Consider the following 19028-nt stretch of genomic DNA (forward strand, 5'->3'; position numbering starts at 1 on the left):
TGTAAAAATAACAGCAATTGGGTCCCACTGCTGAACTTTGTATCTGAGCAAGAAACTGACAGGTGGTACTTCTAGTTCAACGCTCTAACCACTTCTCCACACTGGTTCTTGAATTCCTAATTGGATGGCAATTATTGTGAGAAAGTAGAATTTCTATGCATATTAGAATGTGCCCTTGAGGATGATGGAAGAATATCTTGAAGATCACATGGCCTACATAGTGCTTGTCTTAGTGTTTTGAAAAGCGCTCAATTGCATGTGCCTCTCTAATGTATGCCTTTCAACTTTCTGATTACTATGCACTTTGTGTTTGGACACTGGCACAAAAGCCTCTGTCTGTCCAATGATCAATCCACTCCCCGAGTACGGGTCACAGAATTACTTTCCTAGTCCTGGCTTCAGATCTTACTACTAAAATTTGCAGTACAACGTTTCTTATTTTTACCCCCTTCCTACAAGTTATAGTATGCTCTTAATTTTGACCAAAAAATGGCTGTGGTTGCATTGATGGCAACAAATTTAGAGGGATGATGCTCCTTCTGACCCCAAGAGATCCTTTGACAGACCTGGTTTTTCTAATGAAAAGGCCAGTAATGTGATTCTGACTCGGTGGACCATAGTATCTGGGACACAATTGCTTGATGGCTTCCTTAACTACAGCAAAGTTATTTTTCAATTGTCGCCATTTCTGGCATCTTTTTTTATGTAAATGAATTAAAATTTTCTCAGTGTCTTTACACAGGGACCAACATCTGCTTGGTTTTCCCCTCTACCTTGCGTGGTTGTTTTGGGATCAAACAATGCAGCAGAAAGTGTGACCACCTGTACCTTTTTATTTTAAACATTCTAATTTCTGAGGTAGCCTAAGGTGTTTTAAAGTAAAATCAAATAAAACAAGCAAAATGAGATGTTGACTTTTAGTCTGAAACAAAACTACAACTGAAAAGCTGCCACCAAGGTCAGTGAGGGATGGGGTTCTTGTGTGTGCCAGTGCTGGCAGAAGCCCAGGTGGCAGCGATGCAGAAGAGGGTGGTCTTTGTGGTGGCCCCCTACATGCAGTACTTCTTGCTGTTGGAGAGGAGCTCAGCTCCCTTGTTGTCTATGCTTAGGCAGTGGTTGAAGGTCTGTCTAGAGGGTAGAGCCTTGGTTAGCCCAAAGATAACATCTGAAGGTCGCCAGTTCCAGGCCACCGGCAGCTCCATGAATGGCGAGACCTTGAAGCTGACAAACTGAGCTGAGTTATTCCACCTGCTCTTTGGTGTGAGCGAAGAAGCGCCTTGGCTGCCGTTCAAGTGAGAGATGAAGGAACTACTTGTCAGCCAGCGTGGGAGGCAACTGGGGGCCAGAAATGATACCAGACCATGAAAGATCCATCTGAAATGTTGTGAGGTTCTTGAAAGATTTCTATCTATCTAAAGATTTCTTTCTGTTATTGTAAAAATCCCCTTGGGGATTTAGAGATAGCCTGCCTATGTGAACCGCCTTGAATAAAGTCAGAGAAGTAATCTGATGACCAGAAAGGTGGTATATAAATGCCAGTATTCTTATTATTATTGAAAACATGTGTATCTGTTTTGGAGGGTTGGTTTGGTTTCATGCTGTAGTGATTTTCTCTTGTCCTCTCTTTTGATGTTGCTGTATCCATGCCTTGTTGCTTTAGTTTTGGGTTGTAAATCTGAAAACAAACAAAAAAAGGAATACTGTGAGCTCCTATGAGCACCTTCCTGTTAGGATGTTAAAAGTAACTTGCTTAGTACCTCAACCGCAGTATCCATGTTGCCATTGCAAAGGTCACCCCCCCCAAACATTGAATGACTATATCAGGCACTTCCCTGAAAGAGCAGAAGATGAAGTTCCCTGAAAGAGCAGAAGATGGGCGCCAGCTGGCTGCATGGAGGGAGCCTTTCACAATGTTAGTACCACTATTAAAAAGATCCTGCTGCAGTGAATGCCCACTGTGTTTCCCAAAGCAGGGGCACCTGGAGCATGAGGAGGCCCTAAGAAGCTGGTCTCCTCTGCCACAAGTTCCGTTGTGCTGGTTGATCTGGCCTGGCTTTCTCCCAAGCTATACTTCTGTTAATTAGTAGCAGTCCAGTCTCATGGAGTTAAAGTTTCTTGCTCTCTGCCATAGATAGCAAAAGGAGAACTGGCTCTTCTCAGGGCTACTCTTCCTGTTCTACCAAAAGCATCTGTTAGTACTGTCAGCAATTCATGTTTGTAGCGGCGCAGACAGTGATGGAGAATAAATGTCCCAACATGGCTTTAGTATGGGAAGCAACCTAGACTCCAAAAGTGCTTATCCTCCAAACTAGGCTTCAAAGTGCTGGAGGAGCCCTTCTAACTAAACACTCATTCCCTGCTTGTTTTACGAGGACACAGCTCAAGGCAGTGTTCAGTGAGTTCTGGCTGGTTTGCATGTGAAGCCACAATTGTGGTCTCCTCCTTAAAGCTTCTTTCTCCTATGGTGAAACCAAAGGATCCCAGAATTTGCTATACTTGCCCAAAGCAGCTTTCAGCAATGACAATGCAATATTTAAAAAGTCTTTAGCATCATTTTGGAGGAGAGCAGGATGGGTCAAAACAGGCCTCTCATGGAAGGGAATGGCTGGAGGAAACACCGTGTTTACTCCTACCTAGCTTATACACTTGTGTAAAACGAGAGGTTGAAGCCAGTACGTGTTCCTCATTGCCCTCCTGTGATTTGGGTGCCAGTATTCATGGTGGTTGCTGGTGACACATATGGGCATTGCTGATTTGCCATTGGCTGTGTATTTGGGTGCAACAAGTCCTGAGTCAGGCCATATGTAGCTGAGTTCTTGCAGTGTTGTGTGTCTCTCAGATAGTCCTCATCCTACCTACCTTAGTAGATATGCACTGTAATGTTGACTCAAGAGGTTGCTTTTATGTGTTTTTTAAAGAAATATTATCCTGTAAGAAATTGCATATACTGTACTGTATAATTGCATGTACCATTTAGTGAAGACTCGTATTAAATAGGCTTACGTTTCTTAAACTTGTAGGGTAAGTATCATGAAGAAATTATGTTTATCCTTAGTCATCACAGGAAGCTCTTAATTATTTAGCAATGGCCAATTTGCTAGGGAAGATGGAAAGCAGTCTTGGCTAATATATTGATCTGATGGCCATTAGAATTCTGTGCTGCAGTCTGACATAGGCAGAATGCCACAGCATTCATTGGAGATGGTGGGAGAACATTCCTGAATGGTTATCTGAGGGGAGCTTTTTCTAGCACAGCAAGGAATATTTTACTGCAGAAAGATTGCACTGCTATATTTAGCTCACTGGCTACTACCAAAGGGAGGGGTGTTTCGGAGTGTGAAGCTGAAGGAAATGGAGGCATCCAACCTGGATTAGGTTAGCAGTGGCAGGAAGGCTTTCTTGACTAAAAAAATACACTTTTTTTCCATATTACATACAGAGTTAGGCTTCAAACATCTTGTTCCTATAGCTATAATTACATCTCTTAAGGCCATTAAATGTACATAATTTACATACATCTCTTCACTTGGCCAAGTGCTTTAACAAATTGAACATGTGCATGCGTGCACCAATCATATCTCACTTCATAGTCTTCAAAAGGAGAATTGGTGTGACACAGCGGATAGTGTTGGACCAGGAAGAGGAATGAGTTCAAATTGTCCTAAGCCGTGAAGCTCCCCGGATGAACTACTTTACAGGGCTGTTGTAAGGCTCAAAGGAGATGCATAGGACATATGTTACTCAAACTCTAGAGGGGAAGAGAGGAATACAAAAATCACTAATTAGGATTGTTTTGGGCTAGAAACTAATACACGAATAATATGTAGTATTAAAAAATACTAACTGATGTATTTGCTGTGAAAGACTTTGGTCACTTTCGTAGCAGGGTCTGTGGTGGTTCGAGTGTCCTGGCCAGCTTCCATTTCAATATAAAAAAATGCATTTACTCAATTGCATTTGACTTCCTTTTAAATTCCCCTTATGACCAGGAAAGCAAAAATAACTTTTCACTTCCTCTTTAGATGGTGCAGCTTGCCAACCTGGCTTGGTCTGATCTGCAGTTGCCCAGAATATGTTCGTGGAATGGCAGACTCAGATTTTTTAATGCTTTATTTTGTTCTATGTGTGTTTAAAAAAACAAACCAAAAAGGAGCATTACATAGATATATTATAAAAAGTTACATGTAAACAGAAAAAGAAAAATGTGAGGGGAAAAAACCAAATACCGTATTTATCGGCGTATAACACGCACAGGCGTATAACACGCATCTTCATTTTAAGAGGGAAATTTCAGGAAAAAAATAAGGGTAGCTCAGAACTTTTTTTTATTAATATTATTACCACATATAAGGTAAATAATGTAAAAGGACAGTAAAAGCAACTGTTTTAACAAAAGAAACTTGGATATTTTGTTTTTACAAAAGTTTACTCAGAAATCACTATCTGGGAAACCAAGAAACTCTTCATCTTCACTGCTATCTTCAAAATCGCAATGAACACTGCTGCTTTCACTGCTACTATCTTCATAAATCAGCTCATCTTCTTCACCATCCAAAGCATTACTTATGCCACCTCACCTCAATCCCTCCCCCTCCCCTCCCCAAAGAAAGGGTCTCCACTTACCATATTCATCAGCTGCCAGCGGCTGTGATAATATGCGGCGGGCGCAGCGCTGACATCACGTCACGACGCTGCGCCGCCGCTAGGCACTATTGGGAATGGGATCCCTTAAAGAGGATTCCGTTCCCTGGACATCGGCGTATAACACGCATACATCATTTGCCCCCTATTTTCAGGGGGAAAAAGTGCGTGTTATACGCCGATAAATACGGTATATATACAACCAAAATAATTGCGTATCAACACACTTCATGTGGCTTATGATGTTATATCAAGGAATGGCCTCCAAATATTCTCAAAGATGTCCATGCGCAACTGATGCGGATACACCATTCACTCAAATACCGATAAATGTAAAATATCCTCCATCCATCACATGTATGTTGGTGGGAATCTTTCCTTCTGGTTAAGTTGTATAAATCTTTTTGCTATCATGAGGGCAGACTCTGAGTTTTGAATTGCAGTTCATCATAGTTGCGGAAACATAGTAACTCATCATAGTTGTGAAAAATTTTGGAATGGTTTAACAGCCCAATCCTATGCCTGCCTACTCAGAAGTAAGTCCCATTAGAGTCAATTGGGCTTACTCCCAGGTAAGTGGGGATAGGATTGGGCTATAAGCTGCTTGGAGAGAGACTTCTGCATTTGTGAGCTCACACAAATGTAGCAATCAGTCTAACTTGGGGCATATCCATTTTGTGTGGTGCAGGATCTGAGGTGTTGCAAATTGTGTGTTGCACTCTTCTAAGTCTTAATACTTAGTGAATTGAGTGAATACACTCAATTACAACCTTCTGAGCGTAGTCACTTATTCCTAGTTGACAAACTTGGAAGTGGAGATGCAGTAACTTGGTTGAGGGCTGCCAGTGGTTTACCAGAGATAGGACTCCCAAGTTAGTCCCTCCCACTGAGATCCCACTGGCCCTAAACCAGTGGGACATTGGTTTCAGAACATTTCAGCGTTTTAGACCCATAATTAAGTTTACCATCTTTATCTGTGTCACTTGCTGCTTCACAGCTGAGAAAAAGGTAGCCTTTCTATGTTTATAGTTAATGGGTGGATTTTGGCTTGTTCAGAAAGCAGGAGGCTGACCAAGAGGAGTTGTGCTGAGTGGTTAGCACTCAAGGTGCCCCTTGCTCTCAATTGATTTACTGGATCAGAGAATGGGGAGAGGGGAGAGCAAAGAGACTGGTAGTTTTCCTCTGCCATCTCAGACTGCAGAAATCAGGCTTGGATATGTGTGTGTGTGTGTCTGTGTGTGTAAAAGTAAGGGCTGGCTATCTGAGAGATTTTACTTCCTAGGAGACCATAGAAACTAGTGGTTCTGTTTAAAATCAAATTGTCGTTGTGAACATGAGCAGTTCTAGAGACAACCTGCCCAATTACCAGTGAATACAGACTTGGCAGGCAGAGAGTCAAAATATAACCAGTTTGTTAACTTAAAGAAAGGGGATGGAAACAAATAAGGGGAGGTAGAATAATTGCAAGAAAGAAAGAATAAAGCAAGCAGGCTAGCTTGGGTGTTGGCAAAAAAAACCCCAGCAGACAATTAAAGTAAGACTTGGGGGGGTTATCTTAATTTTAAAGCAATTGAATCTCACTTTTCCCTGTCTGGCACATACTTGAAAATCAACTTGAAGAATCCATCAGGCCGCCTTGATTCCCAGGAGGTGGGTGGGGGCTTGGCCACCCACAGATGGGAGGAGACTTTTGGAACACACGTACTTAACCTAGGGGTCTCTAAACGTTTTGGCCAGAGGGCCATGTCAAATATCTGGTATGGTGACAAGGGCCAGAAAATTTTAAATATAAAATTTAAATAAATACATGAGAGATGGAACTTAGATTAATGAATGAGCTCCAGTTCCAGGATTTGTCAAAGCACCAACACACACCACAGAAATAAAGCACACACTCAGATGGACTGCCATTCCCCCCCCCCCAAGCAGCTTACTTAAGTGTACAGGAGTAAATACCTCAGAACCAGCGCATCACAGGAAACACCCGGAGCTTGTTCTGAGGGCTGTGGAGACCCCCATGACCCCCAGAAAGCCTCCTAAGGCCTTCAGAGGTCCCAAAAATCTCACTTCTAGTTTTTGGAAAAAGCAGGAAGTGATGTTTTTAGGCCTTTAGAAGGCATTTTGAGACGTGGCCTCCCCTCAGAACACCCTCCAGACATGACCACAGCATATCTCCGGTCACTTTGGTCAAGTGGGCCAGAGGCTTGCAAGGGACCAGAGGCTTGTCCTGGGCCAGATAGAAGCTCGCGGCGGGCCACATCTGGCCTCTGGGCTGGGGTTAGGAGACCCCCCGGGCTTAACATTGGGTTTCTTTTTATGGTTGGATGAGGGGAGACTAACTAACCCCTTTAACCCACTCCTTACCTAGATAGGTGGTCTGGGCTGTCCAGTTGATTGGCACATGGCAGTCTGAGCAGGCAGACTGAGTGAGTTGTTGTCTTCAGCTTGTCCCAGACATGAAGACAGCAAATCCATATCCTGTTCGCGTGTCTTTTGGAGGATGGTGTGTTAAACACAACCAAAGAGGAGCATTCCAGGTAATGATTCCTGCATCTAGGATGTCAGGTAGGCTCTTTTCGAGGCCACATCATCCCAAAGCCCTCTGGTGGGGAGTGACTAGACATGTCCACAAAAAAGGGAAAATTTGGGGGGAAGGGTGTTCATCACACAATGCGTGCGGGTTGCTTAGGAGACCTTTTTCCTATATCAAATTGTAGAACCTGACAGGTACTGCTGTTTAATGAGAGCAAGTGTTGCTTTTGTGGTTCTGCACTTAAAGGCCCTGAGAAAGGGGGAAGGGAAATTTAGTTCTTCCTGTGGTGCATTTTCTGCAGTCTTAATTAAAATTCCTTATTGCCGGAGGCTTCCTAGTATCTTTTTTGCACAGCTGATTCTTCATTGCTTTCGTACTAGAAGCATTTGTTTTAACAGGTATTGGAACAAATAGTCTGTAGTTAAGGCTGGTCTGGGGATTTGAGAGACTGCAACTGAGTGGAGAGTTTTGCTCTCTGAACCATGCAGTTGATTGAGTTGCTTAAATAATAAGCTGTAGGAGTTGAAGCTTAAAATGGCTTTAGTGAGAAAAAAAATTCAGCTTCTGAAAGTGGCAGCTTGAAAAAAATGCCTCTAGATTGTCCAAGTTGGATACTCAGGTCAAAAAAGTTTAAAGCACTAGTTCATCAAAATAAGGAAATTATTTGGAGGGAATGGCAGGTGATTTGTGATACAAATCACAAATTTGGTACTTAGGCTGATTACAAAAACAAACAGTTTCACATTTGATTAACTTAAGGTTGTAATGAATGATTTCATCTGGAATAGGAAAAAAACTACTGTTCAGGTTGTCTGCGCTTCAAAAACAGAACAATGGGGTCTGAGCAGTTCCAGACTTGAAGATGTACATGGATGATCAAGGGCCCAGTCCTATCCAGTTTTCCAGTACTGATGCAGCCATGCTAATGCGGCATGTGCTGCAGTCTTTCATGGGAGGCAGTCTCAGAGGCCTCCTCAAGGTAAGGGAATGTTTGTTCCCTTAGCTTGGGGCTGCATTGGCGCTGGAAAGTTGGATTGGACCCTAACTCTTCTTCCCTCCCCCATTGCAAATGCACAGAGCAAAGTACTGCAGTCTTGCCATACTCAGATATTTGTCTGGTATCTGATAGAAAGGGTACACTCCAAAAGTGGTGGACATGATCCACGTGTGTGGTATTTGGAGGAAAGATTCAAACATTGAGCTTTCCCCCTGGGCTCCTCTTTATTTCTCCACTTGATCCCAGATATCTGTAAAACACTTTGTGAAATGGAGGAGAAATGTGGACCAATCACAGCTGCCTCGCTGAGAGATAAGATGGCAGTTGGAGCATTTGATTTCAAACCAAAGCAGAACTCCCCTTGAACACAAGAAATATTGCTGTCTCAGATACCTCCTGGAACACCCTCCGATTAGAAACTAAGTAAAGGAAAACTAAACCAACAGAGCTTTTTTTAAACAACAAACCCCAAATCCTTGAGGGTGAAAAGTTTGTTCAAGGCATACAAATACTTTTTTGGGCAATGCAGCCTGGAAAAATCTTTCTGCATTCTTAGGAATGGATTTGAGAGATCATTTTGACATTGGAGAGTGGTCTGACATTTCATTTTCAGAGTGATTGTATGAAGTGGTTTCCAAGAACCACAAACTAGTAGCTTGGTGGTACAACGGTCCTGTCAGTCTCTTGACTTCTGATATATCTTTTTGAATTAAAACATTTAAGTAAAATGTTTGGGGAGTAAATTTAATTGCAGTTATTTTTAAAATTTAACAATCTTGGCTAAATGTCAAAAACTTGCTGGATGATTCTTTTGTCAGTGCCTGTTTTTGACCTGAGTCTAACCACTTCTCCTAGGAGCGGGCAGCAGCAGTGTGTGAAAGGGATTCTCCCTGGTTCCTGTAGTACACAAGATGGAGCCAAGGGTGTTCCTCCCCCAGCAGCTGTTGGCCTTCCTTTACTTAGATGCCTGTAGTTGTAGCAGATAGCAAATCAACCTACTCTCACCCTATTGCCTGTGTTGCTAGACCTGCCTCTGAGTGCTGCAGTGTTACCAAAAAGGCTGTTTTATTTAGGGGAATTAGTATATTAGCCTTTTGGAAACTCTTAGGATCGCAGGCTGGATAACAAGACAGCGTAAAGCGAAGAGATCCCTTGTTTAGCTTACAGAGGAGACTGGGAGAAAGGTAACTTTCAATCAAAGGATTATATTTTTATTGCAGAAACACACAAAGGTAAACATAATACACATGGAGAATTGATAAGTATAGATTTCTATTACTTGTGTCTAGTCTACCTAGCTTACGGTGGCTGCATGTGCTATGTATTTGGGTGCATCCGAAAAGGAATCAGAAACGGATAGGGTGTAGGGAAGTATTTTAGGGGTTCCTTAATCTGCCAAACCCAGTTTGCTAACTAAAGATGGGGAAGAAGGGAGGAATAGATAGGGAAGAAGGGAGGGAGTTTTAGATGCAAGATATATTTACCTGTCCCGGGAAGCAGTAGGGAGGGGAAAGTCCCGTGTAGGACCACTCCCGTAGGAGGGCAGTCAGAGTGAGAGAGGCATGTGCTCTGAGCTTACTCTTAAGGGGTTGTCTGACCTGGAAGCTGACCTAAACTGACTGGAAGTATCCCAGAGCTGTGCACATGCTCAGTATACACACAGGTACACGTGGAATATGTAAAACAAAGGGTAGAAGGGTCCAGAAATCAGCTATCAGCAAAGCCTGACTCTGGGGGAGGGGGTGTAGCTTGCTTCCTGTTGCTACTGGATTTTGGAGTCTGGAGGTAGCTTAATGGCTGTGATTTAGTTAACAATAGTTGATAGACTTTGCTGCCAAAGTCCTCCTCCTTTAAGGTGTTTGCATATTCAGTGATTGACTTAAACAATAAAGACATTTCCAGTGTCTCTAGAGAAAATGAGTCTTCCCAGACTGAAGGTGGCCAACAACATGAGAAATGAGTGAGCTTATGATTTGACTCCTTTTGTGGCCTGTAAGAGAAGTTTTAGGCCTGCATTTTAGTCCAAAATACATAACCAGATATAAAAACACAACTTGGAAGGGAAAAGGGGATTTTCACGTAACAGCAGGGCAGGTGGCCCTCACTCCTGTTCATGTTAACAAATGGCACTGTGCTGAAACGAAAAGCAAAGTGTCACTTAAACAATTGTGTTCTTGGCTCATGGACTCCTGGTCCATTATTTGACAATGGTCAGCAGGTGGTCAGTTGTCAATATTTTGACAAGCACACCTCCCTATAGGATCAAACCAGAAACCACCAATACTTTGAAATGTTTGCATTCAGAGTTCACTGTGCACTTAAGCAGACTTGTGGGTGTTAAGATGTCTGTCTTTCAGGGTGATTGCAGCTGGTGAGTCTGTTGCAGCAAAAAGTCTTGTGGCACCTTAAAGACCAACCAACATGTTCGTCATAGCATAAATGTTGTGGATTAGAGCCCACTCTTGAATGACTTGGTGTAGTTCAGTGTTTGTTCTATTCCTCAGATTTAACAAAGTAACTTTGAGGTTGCCTTCTGTCTGCTTGGGAGTAGCACCCGTCTCTTAAGAGATGAGCTTGCACATCTCTTCTATAATTACAAATGAAACATGAATCTGGCATTTAAATCTTCATAGATTGTCACATGTGCCTGTGGTGACTCCCTTGAACAGATTACTTTTCCAAAGCAATAGGCACAATAATCCATCTTGTTTGAATGTCGTAAGGTGGTGTGAGTTCTTGCATGCACACCTAACCTTCTCTTATCTTCCCCTAGCATCGGATAATAGCCAGCGGTTTCGAGAAACTTGCTTTGCATTTGCCCTGACTCCACAGCAAGTGCAGCAGATCAGCAGTTCCATGTAAGTGCTTGTCATCTCCTGGAGCCTTTTCATGTACTGGGTTTGAATACTAAAAGGGTTTTATACAGTCTTAAGTACCTGCTGTGGCAGTAGGGGTTGGTTATGAAAGTGGTCTAGGGGAGAACCCAACAACAGAAATACAAGCAAGGTAAGGCTACAATCAGTACACTACAGGGTTCTGCTGCATTTCATGGGTCTTGATGGTTTTGGAAATAAATAAGTTTGACTTCAAGTTGTTCTCTGTGGTGGAATGTGGGCTTCATCTCCCAAAGCAGCACACGCACAGCTATTAAAGCTTATTGCACTCAGGTGTATGGAATTATACCTGACTAGGTTAATGAGCATGGACCTAAAACTACGGTGCTTTTATGGAATTGTGTTACATGCACATAATTGTAGCATTTTGTATAAGGCACAAGAAGCACTGAAGAGTTGACTTGTCTGTATAAGAATTGCCCTGTTGGATCAAACCAAAAGCTCACCTCCTCTAGCATCCTCTATCCCACCATGGCCAATATGAATCCATGAAGTCTGCAAATGGGGAATGAAGGCAAGGAGGGGCCTTTTGTACTGCTCCTTCCCAGCAATAAGCTTTAGGTGGTTTATTGCCTTTGAAACTTCAGTAAGCCATCACAACTAACAGTCTTTGGTAGACCTGCACTTGACTGACTTCTCCACTCTCCAATTCCACTAAGTTGGTCATTACTGTATCTTGTGGTGGTGGTTTTCACAGAATCATAAAGTTGAAAGGGTGCCTTCAAGGCTATCTAGTCTAACCTCCTGCTAGAAGTCGGAAAGTACTCTTGAGATCAATTCCGAAAGGAGCCTCTGCTTGAAGACTTCCAGCAAGGAAGAACCCGCCTCTCCCCTCGGTAGTCGGTTCTATCGTTGAATTGTTCTTACCACTAAGAATTCCTTCCTGATATTTATCTGATCTCCCCTACTGCAGCTTAGGTCCATTAGAACTAGTTTGACTTTCTGGGGCAGCAGAGAACAAATCCTTTCCTTCTTCCCTTTATAAGGTCGTCAGGTATTAGAAGAGCTCTATCATGTCCCCCTTCAGGTGTTCTCTTCTCTAGGTTAAACATACCGAGTTCCCTCAACCTTTTCCCTCATAGAACTTGTTTTCCAGCCCCTTGATTGTGTTCATTGCACTTCTCCTCCATCTTGGGTTCCTTGTTCCATTAGGTAGGATTCCAGAGGTAGATGAACTAGTGTTTCTCTGAGCTTATTAAAATCAGCATTCCTGAAATCTAAGGTACAGATCCCATAAGATAAAGAATTCTAGCATTTCATAGTCACTTCCTCAAAGTTTGCACTATTTTATCCTTGTTAACCACTACTTTCTTTTCAGTTGGGATCAAGTCAAGGATGGTCCCTTCTACCTTCTGGACAAGGGAATTATCATCCAGGTCCATGATAAATTATTTGGAATAACAATGCTTAGCTGAGTTAGCCTCCCAACAGATTTAAGGATCTGATGTTCCCCATTACTAGAGATACATACCTGTAAGCTGCTTCTGAAAAGCATTATCCATATCCTCCTCTTGGTCAGACCATGTGTCATAAACTCCATGTTGTGTTTATTTCTTTCCACTAACTTTTACCCAGATGCTCTTCACAGGGCTACCTTGTCCATTCTGTTATATTTTTATGCAGGTGTATACATGTTTGACATAGTGCAGCTGCTCCCTCCCCTGCAGTTGCATCTGTTCTTAAACAATTAATATGCCTACATTCTGATCGTGAATGATCGTACCTGGTTCCAGGAGGATTGCGATTTGTGGACTTGACCAATTTGGGTGATCTCTCTGTTCCATGCCAGATCCTTGTGACTGGAAGATACCTTGTAAAGCAAGCAGGCTGAGTTGGCACATAGCAGCTTCCTCACCTCTTATTAGGGAATCCCCAACTACCACCACCACCTTTCTCCTCTGCCTCCTGTAGGGTTGAGCGTCTTCCCTGCTGCACAGCGCAGTCAGCTGCTGGTGTCTCCCATCAGGATCTGTAGAGGCACTAGCATCTGAAGGACACTGGAAGTGACTGTGTAGGTCTAGCAGTTCAGCATGTCTTGACTTGCTGTTCCGGTTAGTTATTTGTTTCTGTGTAGATTCCTACTCTCACAGTGTATGTGAAGCAGGAGGTCTTTCTGTGCTCAGCCAAGGCATTCCTGGTAAATGATGGTAGGAAACATTGCACAGGAAACAGTTCCTGACTAGCTTCATTTGTTTGGAGAAATGTGTTTGCATCATAGTGAGAGCATGTTGTTGCTGTCTGCACCTCAGATGATCTTGTTTAAATGTACTGCCTTTAATCAATATCCTTGTATCTCTTCTAGGGATATATCTGGAACCAAATGTGACTTCACAGTGCAGGTCCAGCTAAGGTATGGTTTTTCTGCAGCCCAGTATAGTGGAGATCTGTCACTCCAATCCCTCCTAATTTTGGTATCAAAAGAAACCGAAGTATGCAACTTGTGTAAATTCTGCACCTATAAAATATTTATGTAGATTCTTATTTTGTGAGATGATTTTTCCTAATCAGGGGATAAAGCAAAAAAGTGTCAGTCATTGGAAACCCCACACACCACCTTCCCCTCTATTTGGGGAAGGTACCTGCCTCTAGTTAAGGTAGGCAGAGAAGAAGCATTCTATTTGCTTGCAACAGAGGAGTCTCCTGCTGCTTAATTCTGTCAGTTCCTGCTGAAGAAGGATAGGGGCTGATGCTTGTCCATGTCTGCCTGCAGAGAAGGTGTTCGTGCTATAGTGTCTGCATGGATGCCAGTGGCCCAGTCTAAACTGGCAATGTGGCCCAAAGCCTTGTTGTCTGGCTCTGCCTTCCTGGTATTGGCAAGCTACTCTCAGTTCTGATTTGCTTCCCCACCTTACAAGCTCCCAACTATTGATTTGTGTATCCTCTCTCCACCCCTCCCCCAATATTCCCACACTCAGTCAGTAGCTTGCTGGATTCCAGAAAAGCAGAGAGGGAAAAGCTTGTCCAGGAGTGTGATTTTTCTCCTCGAGGCTGCCAGCATAGCAGTATTTCCCTATAAAAGTGTCTAAGTTTTAAAGAAATGAAAGCAATGGGTGTCTAAGCAGACCCCTTTTTTCTCTGCCCTCTGGTCCAAATTTGCCAGTTGTAGATTTATTCATAGGGCATAATCAAGTTTGTTTGGTGCCTTTTGTTCTGTTCACATATATTTGTGGGAGGGTAGTGGCACTCTTGCATTCTTAGGAACCTGACCCTCCTTTTGCTAGCAGGTTGGGGACTGGCAGGAGACTCTGGCTCCTACTGTGTTCAGCAGCAAGCATTGTTATCAGGCAGGGAAATGTAGACTGAGTGTGACTGAGTCATAGGTGGAGAAAGTGACTCTGGGAAGTGTAGTTATTACAATCTCTGCAGGTAGAAGAAGGAACAACAGGTAGGAATACTGTCATTTGCTCCTTTGTAAAAAACCAAGCAGTTTTAACTAGGCAGAATTGGGTGAACGGCAAAAGGCAGGCTTCTCAGGACTTTAACCTGGCCACAAGCTGGTGCTTGCAGGATTTCTTAAGGGATCTGTGGTATGGCACAATATGGATTGCAGAGCATCTTCCTGACCCTGGCAATATACTTCAGATGTGCTGTCTTGTGCATTCAGTGATTTCTTGGGACTCTGGTGTAAAGCAGTCCTAACCACAGGGACTTCCTCATTCATTTCTGTGGACAAAATTGTCCCAAAGTGCATTTTCTTGAGCACATACTTGCCTCCCCCAACTGAATGGGGAGGCCTATGTGTGCAATAGCAGGCTTTAGATGATAACTTTAACCCTAACTTTCTCCAGTAGAACTCCAGGTGATGCTCACAGGCCATTTCAGGACACTAACCAGCGCCTGCTTACCTTCAACAAGGTTACTGCAATAAATGCTTTCATATTGTAGTCCTGGACAAAGAGTGCCTTTTCAAAAAGTGTTGGTATTCAGGGAATGGATTTTTTGTGTGTCCGTATGCCTACTTTTCTCTCTTGTGGGCCTTTTCTCCAAGTGTGAACTATGGTTCTCTTCCTTTAATACTTCTGTTCCTGTTGCCATATCTGCTTTTGCTTCTGAGTTCCAAACTTAGAAATAGCAAATTCAGAATAAACCCAACAAATTTAATAATTAGATGCAAAATCAAATGGATTTTACTGACTTGAATAAGTTAAGCATATTCCAGTTGCAGCCCTTGATTCTATTTAACAGAGTTGAGTATGGGCAGCCATGGGCCATCCTCCTTATTCTCATTAATGGCAATGGGTCCCACTTATGTGGCCTATAGTGCCCATGTAGAAAGTCATGTGCTCTCATATCATTCTGCGAATATTTGATAGTGCTTTTCTGTGTCACCTGAAGTTATTGTGCAGAATGTCTCATATAGCATGACTAAAGCATTTTTCATATTTCCTAGGTTTTGTTTATCTGAAACCAGCTGTCCACAGGAAGATCACTTCCCACCAAACCTTTGTGTGAAAGTTAATGGGAAACCATGTAGCCTTCCTGTGAGTATCTACAGAAATTTGACCACTATAATGAAATAACTATCATGCAATTTTGAAGGTGGGGAGGTTTTTAGCGTCATTAGCAGTGGACTGAATTGATCCAGGGTAAAATAGGTATCTTTGTGGTACTGACTCAACGGGTGACTTGTGGAAGAAGTGAGTGAGCTCTGTCTTGGCTTTTCCTGACAACTTCTTCCATTGTCGTCGAATATATTCCGTTTAAGACAAATTGACAAATGCAAGATCCTGTTAAGGGTTAAGGCATCTTTCTGCTTCCACTGTCCTTGTTCTATTTTGTCCCTCTGGGAGGAGGTAGGGGTGTAGCAGGAGTAGGAATTGGAGGCTGGAATGGAGCTTTCAGTGCCTAGGGAGAGGAGAGAAGGTGTTGAGCCTTGGCATAGGTCAAAACTATTGCTCCAGCTTCAGTTCTCTATCTAAAGGGCTAGTTTGAAAGATCTTTGGGAAGATGAGACTGTTAAAGATTAGGAAGCGCTTTGTATGATCATTGTGGTGTGTGTGGTGTTCCAGGGCTATCTTCCACCAACCAAAAATGGGGTTGAACCAAAGCGACCTAGCAGACCAATCAACATCACCTCACTTGTTCGCCTCTCCACAACAGTACCAAACACAATTGTTGTCTCATGGACTGCAGAAATAGGAAGGGTGAGTGGTGCTTTGATTTTCATGTAAGGGTTGAGTGGTAGGGTGGAAAACAACAAAAGCAGTACTTCAGCATGAACCTGTTGTATGGTGGGGTGTTGTGCTCATGCATTTTTGCACATGTGCTCTGAGGTATCAATGGTCTTGTCAGGATTTTTGTGGTGGGTAGGGAAGCTTTGTCTGTCCCAGTTGCTGTAGATCTTCTCTGGCCTGTCTGTGGGCAGAGCTGTAGCAATATCTCTGAGTTGTAGCTTTAGCTCTCTTCTCAGTGGCTTGTACCACTTTACTCTTACAGAATTAGAATTTATAATATGCCCAGTGTTGTTTGAATAAATCACATCTGGAATGGCTTCATTAAATTTGCTGGTAGTGTGTTTGGAACTAGGATGCTGATGGGTGCAAGATATTCCTTTCTATGCATTGACTAATTGGTGGATGTTTAGGGAGGATGTGCTGAATTTAATGGTAGTTAAATGTGTTAACCTTTTAAGTTTAGACGTGTGAGCGATGGTAAGTCTTTCCTCTTTGTACTGTGTGTGACTTCCTTAATATGAATGAAGTGTCAACTCCTAGAAGTTAGGAAAACTGAAAAGGCAGAAGCATCTATATAGGGTACATTTTATTCCTCTGTTTCTACCAGCGAGGTCTGTCTTTTTTACTCTAAATGAAAAAGAATAAAAGCAAAAGTATTTCCTGTGTAAGAAAGTTTTCAAGATTCTCATGCTCATGCTTAATTGACATGTACAAACTTTCTGCATGTACAAACTTATCCCCTGGGGACTGGGGATAAGAATAGGCCCTCAGTTTGGCTGTACCTGTCGTAAGAGGCGACTAAACAGCCACCGGGTAGATGGGACTCGTTAGCCTGGGAAGGCAGCTCATTGGAGAGAAAGAAAACTCTGATCCCAAACCTCCACTGCCTTGTGGCTACATCCAGTTATGGAAAAGGCTTCAGGAGTCAACCTCGAGGCAAAATCCAGAGCCAGAGTCCCTGAGGCAGTTCATGGCTGAACACAGTCACATTCTGGCAACTCTTGTGACGCCGCTCGAACAAACCGTATTGGCCTCTGCCTTTCCATTGGACCATTTCAGCGACGTGGAGAGGAGGGATTTGCTTCATGGGAAACAGTCTGTCCTCCCTATATACTTTACCCAGGCTTCGCGCACTGGAGAGGACACTCTGTTCCAAAACCACCATTCAGAGCACGATACCATAGTCTTCTGAGACTGAAGGATGCCAACAACAAACTTTCTGCAGCATTTGTTGCCACTGAGTTTTGCTCCCAGTTTTTTTTTTTTGGCAAAAAACATGGTACCAACGTTTGGAAATGTTGCATAGGATGCTGGGCTGACTTTCTTTCTTTGTTTCTTTTTCCAGAATTATTCGATGGCAGTCTACCTTGTAAAGCAACTGTCTTCTACAGTGTTGTTGCAGAGGTTACGAGCAAAAGGCATAAGGAATCCTGATCATTCTCGAGCATTAAGTAGGTGGACTGTAAACAAATTTCCAGTGTAAAACAGAGAGAGAGAGAGAGAGAGAGAGAGAGAGAGAGAGAGAGAGAGATGGTGGTAGCCACTTAGCTGGCATGAGAAAGTGCTAAGTGACTATCATTTGCTTTCCTGCAACTGGGAACATGGCTACTTCTCCCTCAGGCAGTGAAACCTTGAGACTTTAAAAGTTCCCAGAGCAAGGGTCAGGAGGACTGTTCCTTTCTGTAGGGAAGCTCCCAGATAATTGTATTGTAGCAGAGAAGCTCCTGTCTGTGTCTTCCTCAGAAGAGTAAGAAATGTTTCTGAATATGAAGGTTCCTGAACTGGAGGGAATTGTGCTCTTAAGCTCTTCCAAGCATTATCCTAACTTGGGAAAGAATGTGGTGGAGGATACTCTGGGTCTGTCCAAACTCATTTCTGGCCCTCAAAATGGTCTCTGTACAGGACTGGATATGGGGCATCCTCAGACTCTTACATTCCCTTCACATCAGCTGGGACACGTGTGTTGTCCAGAGTTGTTTTTCTGGTGCACACGCTCTCATCTTCAGAATCCCATGAAGGATAGTCAGTGCATGTCTGTCTCTTTCCTGTTTATCCACTGATCAGAATCCAGGAACTTCCAGTGTGGTAGATGCTGACCTTTTAAGCCATCTTGTGAGGCCCAACTCCCACAAGTGAGGGTTTCCACAACTGGAATTCCCCCTACAGCTGAATCCGCCGTCTTGCCAGCCTGGTTCCCCATTCTGCTTCTGTTGTAGCTGGTCTGTAATGATAGTCCTGCTTTTTTTCCTTTCCATGTCAGTTAAAGAGAAACTAACGGCAGATCCCGACAGTGAAATAGCCACAACCAGTTTGAGAGTTTCTCTTCTTTGTCCAGTAAGTATAGCTTCCCTAAAATGAATTGTTTGAACACAAGCAAAAGACCTGTGGTTATTTGGAGTGATTTTTGTGGCTTAGAACCATGAGCAAAAGTATTAGTGGTGTCCTATAAACTGCTGGAAGACTTAAATTGGGGTTTGTATTGCAGTATGTGCAGAAATAAGGAAGGTATAGATTGTAGCATGTCAACTCTGGTGGGCCATAAAAAGGTATTGAGTTTGTGCAATAGAAGAACATCTCTGTATTTAGGGCCACTTTTACCAAACCTATACAGTCATAAATCAGGGGTGGGGGCATGGTGCATTTTCCTGCCTATTTGCATGTTCAGCAAAGCTATTATTTCAGAGATGGTTGAAAGTCAATATTGGAGTGAAGTCACCTTGTGTGTCATCAGTGAAACAAATGTTTCTAGGTAGACTTTGTGTGGTTCTAAACTGAAAAATGTATTCTGT

At 42.9% G+C, this 19028-nt stretch overlaps 1 protein-coding gene across 1 annotated transcript in view; it reads left to right on the top strand.

Annotated features, from left to right (window-relative positions):
* PIAS1 (protein inhibitor of activated STAT 1) overlaps positions 1-19028 on the top strand; it is a 45711-nt gene that overhangs the window by 18416 nt on the left and 8267 nt on the right. Inside the window, exons 3-8 of the mRNA XM_066635142.1 lie at positions 10945-11029; positions 13368-13415; positions 15456-15546; positions 16075-16209; positions 17585-17690; positions 18500-18573. Of these exons, the coding sequence (XP_066491239.1) occupies positions 10945-11029; positions 13368-13415; positions 15456-15546; positions 16075-16209; positions 17585-17690; positions 18500-18573 (539 nt within the window). The remainder of the gene's footprint in view (positions 1-10944; positions 11030-13367; positions 13416-15455; positions 15547-16074; positions 16210-17584; positions 17691-18499; positions 18574-19028) is intronic.

This window comes from Tiliqua scincoides, chromosome 8 (assembly GCF_035046505.1).
Source record: "Tiliqua scincoides isolate rTilSci1 chromosome 8, rTilSci1.hap2, whole genome shotgun sequence".
Lineage (NCBI taxonomy): Eukaryota > Metazoa > Chordata > Lepidosauria > Squamata > Scincidae > Tiliqua > Tiliqua scincoides.